The sequence below is a fragment of the Limulus polyphemus genome, unplaced genomic scaffold (genome assembly GCF_000517525.1).
Source record: "Limulus polyphemus unplaced genomic scaffold, Limulus_polyphemus-2.1.2 Scaffold131, whole genome shotgun sequence".
Lineage (NCBI taxonomy): Eukaryota > Metazoa > Arthropoda > Merostomata > Xiphosura > Limulidae > Limulus > Limulus polyphemus.
In genome coordinates this window covers 984974-989845 of record NW_013665741.1, presented here as the reverse complement: position 1 = coordinate 989845, position 4872 = coordinate 984974, and the positions used below count along the sequence as shown (strand labels likewise).

The window sequence follows — 4872 nt, the reverse complement described above, 5'->3', positions numbered from 1 at the left end:
AAGTTGATTCAGAGAGATATTTCAAAAAAGTTAATTCAGAGATATATTTGAACCAAGTTGATTCAGAGAGATATTTCAAAAAAGTTAATTCAGAGATATATTTGAACCAAGTTGGTTCAGAGAGGTATTTGAACAAAGTGGATTCAGAGAGATATTTCAACAAAGTTGATACAGAGAGATATTTAACAAAGTTGGTTCAGAGAGGTATTTGAACAAAGTTGATTCAGAGAGATATTTCAACAAGATGGATTCAGAGATGTATTTGAACAAAGTTGATTCAGAGATATTTTAAGAAAGTTGAATCAGAGAGATATTTTACACAATTTGGTTACAAAGATGTCAACGTGATGAAAATGATGCATCTCCTTACATTCCTGTTAGCCTGTACAAGTTCTTCCATTTTCTTTAATTCACATCTTCTGATAATTATTTATTTTAATATTCAGGGGGTAAAGAGTTAAAATACAGCTTGGTAACAAGGACATTTGGATTCAGCAGGTCCAAATTATATTCAAAACTGATGTTACCGACCTTTAGCAAAATGTGCCATAATACATAACATGTGCCAAGTTAATGTTGGCGGCTATTTCGATTTGGAATTTTAAAGGTCAAACGATTAAAATATAGATTAGTTATTTAGATTTAACGCACCCAAGTTGCCTGTTACCAATTTTTAACATGTTTCCTAAAGTTGTCTTTTTAATAACCCGATTATTCAACTGCACGATCATGTTTTATTTAATTGAACTTTCGTTTATTTTATTTTGTATTAGTATGTGATTATCTTAAAAAGGTTTAGAGATAAGAAATAAAATGTTTCGTATTTATAACAATAGTATACGTTATGATAGGAAGTATGGCGAGTGAACATACTCCAGGTATCCGAGCGACAATAGTGCTAGAAGTCGAATATTAAGCTTTATTGAGCATTTTATGTTTGTCTATATACATTTATTTATAATACCTTCTTGTAGCTTATTATGACATTAGTGTGTTCTGCTAAACAAATAATGGTTCGAGTGTTTGTTTTGTAAATAAATAGTTATTGTTATCACATTTCTTCCCTTGAGAAAATTACGTCGCTATCATCTACTTCTCAGATACCAAGTGTAGATTATTAAAGAAATTAGAAACACTACAACTGAAACTGTTGACTATATATATACATTTCAGCTCGCCAAGGCGTATTTAGAGTTTTGTGGAATTGCCTTAACTAATGCTCGTCTTTTTGAAATGTCCCAGAAGGAATACGAGAGAAACAGGGTAAGTTAATAAATTATTACCTTCTTCACGTTGAGACGTATTTATATACTGTTTTGTTTTTCATTCGAAGTTTTTTAAGATATTAAAAAGAGCTATTTCGAATCCCAAAGTACCAGAGCTGATAAGACCGGATGACTGAAAAACGTACTTTATGATAACAAAATATAATATTAAAGGTTGATTTAGTTACAAGGTAAGAATCGATATTAAGAATCGAATGAAAAATATTATCTTATAATAAATGCTTTAATTTTCTTTCTCGTTTTGGATTTATCTGACGAAACATCTTAAGTGATCAAATAATTTCAATAAAATACAATGGTTTTAAAATTTTGTTAGTCGCTGTTAGAGGTTGTCCACGATTTATTCGAGGAGCAAACATCTCTGGAAAAAGTTATACTCAAAATCATGCAGAGGGCGCAACGTTTGGTGAAATGTGAACGAGCAGCCGTTTTACTTCTCCATGAGGGAGCTGATAGCGAGGTTAGCAAGAATTTTTCTTCGTTTCTTTAGACAAAAACACACGAGTAAACTATTTTTTTCTTATTTTTGGATCGCTGTACTATAAAGTACACTAGTAATTCTTGTAGCTATTAAATATAGATTACAAGCAAAAGTATCCGTCCCCAGTGACGGGAAAAATTTAAGTTTATTCTAACAAAAGTACCTGTTCCCAGTGATGGGAAAACTTCAAGTTATTATAACAAAAGTACCCGTCTCCAGTGATGGGAAAACGTTAAGTTAATCTAACAAAAATACCCGTCCTCAGTGACGGGAAAACGTTAAGTTCATCTAACAAAAGTAACCGTCCCCAGTGACGTGAAAAGTTTAAGTTAATCTATTAATTTGAATTATTTCATAGCCTTTAAAAAAGGTTAATTGTGTTGCATTCTTGGTTTCATTTAGAGCCAAAGCTCTGGGGTGCTTGTACCGCCCACCGCGAAAAGTAATTGTTGAGCATTTCAGTCATGCTAAGAGCCGCTCAACAGTAACATAAGGTAAATCTACATTTTTATACTTTAAGTTACGTCACATTTTGAAATGTACATGACAGTGTGAATAATTCATAACAATTTAGCGTAGAATATTCTGATTGCGAAATGAAATTTAGCATCAACATTATTCATGCCTGTTCTCCCATCATTTCAAAAATGAATGTTGAGTTTCGCCTGCGTGCGCAGCTTTTCAAACGGGAGACATACAAACGCTTGGACAGACAGTACGATTCGCAACATATATATATGTGTGTGTGTGTGTCGCTAGATAGTATATTTTTCAATCTTAAATATATTTCCCAAACTATCTAGACTGATATAACTTTAACTATTTATTTACGGTTAGGTAGAGAAACTGCATTTATTTGACTGTTATCAAGTAGTCATGAATATTTGATTAAAAATAAGTAGTGCCTGTATATTATGTTTCATGTCGTATACCAAAAATGACAATATTGTTATGACAACCTAGTTGTGTACAAAACGTGTTATCATGACTACAGTAAAAACATAACTTTCAGGGTTTGATCTGATACGGTCGAAGAGTCGAATATTTCTTGAAGCAGAATACATAGTCGAACAAGACAGGAGTGCTTCTGATTAAGGTTTATTTATGTTTTCACGAAAGTTAATAAATGATGAAAAATAATCATTCTTATAGAATGGAACATGAGATAACATTTTATTGACTTTTGTTTTAATTTTATTTAAAAAGTTCTTATATATATATATATTATCTACGACTTCATCTGTTTTCCAAATGAGTAGTTTTTATATATTCCATTTTTCTGTTCAGAATGTGCTGATTTTTTAGTAAGATAAGCAGCCTGTGCTTTTCTATTTCAACATCTCTTTCAGAACGTGAAATTTTCAAGGACATTTGAGCTGACCTCTTCTCCTTTCATTCCATTCTCGCCAGAGATAAGGTTAGTTAGTAATAATAATAAAATAAAATAAAGAAATTCTAATTACTTAGGTGTATTGTGAAGATGTAAGCAGGTCGCTTCGTCTTTAAATTGATTTGGTGTGTTACAGACAATTAAGGTTTAAGGTTTCCAATGTCAGACTCCTACACAAATTAGTGAGTGGACTGTACGGGGTCACCGAACACTGACATAAAATAGCAAAATTCAAACCTTACGAAAACTAATGTTTAAGACAAATAATATTGCAGATACGAGTATGAAATATAGTTTTCTCCATAAACTAGCGATTTGACGGCGTCCACTGTTCCAAAAGGGTGGGTGGACTACGTCCACTTGAGTCCACCCTCGAATCTAACACTGAATGTCTACTGTCTTTTTCTTGTCACGATGTTTTTTCAGACCTTATGTACCACTGACTTAGCACTTCATAGTTCTGATAAATTGTGTCTTTAGATAGCGAGTATAAGGTAAATTAGAACAAAATAAAACAATAACAATTTTTTAAGGTACATTGTGCTACTATATTAAGAGCTAAAAACTATAAAACCGATGTTTTTTGGCACAATGAAAGGTAAAATCTATATTATTAGTTACAGGCGACTAACTTCGGTAACACAGTGACTATCAGCATGGCTAGTATCTACATTGTTAGCTTAGCATACATACATAGACACTAGCCCTGATTACGGTAACTGTGTTATACCGAAATTAATGATAACGAGAAATCTACTTGAAGTAAAAATGTATAGCAGAGACGGCTGGTATGGGTATTAAAACCTTTAATTAAAATAAAGTACGCGAACAACGTTTCGACCTTCTTAGGTCATCTTCAGGTTAACGAAGACAGTTTGAAACTGACCGTTACTGGGCACATGTTCCTCGTTTCTGCTACACGTGTTACCGAAACTTGTCGGCTGTAACTAATAATATAGATTTTACCTTTCATTGTGCCAAACAAACGTCGGTTTTTGTGTTTGTTTTAACACTTAAAATAAAACATTGTTGGATAACAATTACAACACTTTGTGATTTCCTAAGAATAAATACACGTATATACTGGTACTAGCAAGAATATTCAGCTCTCCATAGAATCAAATAACATAAATGACATCCTTCACGTATACTGTCAGATCTTAGCTTAAGATTACTATAAACTGACGATCTTTTTACGACTGCCAGATCTGAGCTTAAGGTTACAATAAACAGACGATCTTTTTACGATAGATCTGAAATTTTAGTGTCACGCGAATGTTTGTGATAAAAGGCAAAGGACGTTATAACGTTACACTTTGCAGTTCAGAAAATCATTTACGTTTACGTTTAGCGACGTCGAGGATAGTTCACGTTAACCTTTTTTTTTAATATTTGCGTCACTTTTTGTATATAAAATTTTCCGTCATGTTTACTACTCCAGTTCTGTATCATCCACAAAACCTGAGATTTCTTCAGGCCTTCTTCGTTTTGCCAAACGGGTTGCTGCAACAGGAGAAGTACTGAACATTACCGATCCTAAAAAGGTAAGTGTATCGGTCTCTCCTATAGGAGTAGAATATTTCAAGTTGACTCTGTGACAGTTATTATGAAAATAAACACTTCAATTTCTAATTGTTAAATTTATAATATTCTGGCGAAGTAAAATGTTTCGGTTTCTATGATTTAAGTCTATGACAGGTCCTAGAGGAGTAAAA

At 32.7% G+C, this 4872-nt stretch overlaps 1 protein-coding gene across 4 annotated transcripts in view; it reads left to right on the top strand.

Moving 5' to 3' along the window:
* The window catches only part of LOC106473569 (dual 3',5'-cyclic-AMP and -GMP phosphodiesterase 11A-like), a 108623-nt gene that overhangs the window by 49468 nt on the left and 54283 nt on the right, over positions 1-4872 (top strand). For all 4 annotated transcript variants that reach the window (XR_002614016.1, XM_022403048.1, XM_013934258.2 and 1 more), the window contains exons 4-7: positions 1174-1263; positions 1603-1746; positions 3117-3184; positions 4599-4701. Coding sequence is in view for 3 of the 4 variants with exons in the window: in XM_022403048.1 (XP_022258756.1) it covers positions 1174-1263; positions 1603-1746; positions 3117-3184; positions 4599-4701 (405 nt within the window). In the remaining variant the exon portion in view is untranslated. The remainder of the gene's footprint in view (positions 1-1173; positions 1264-1602; positions 1747-3116; positions 3185-4598; positions 4702-4872) is intronic.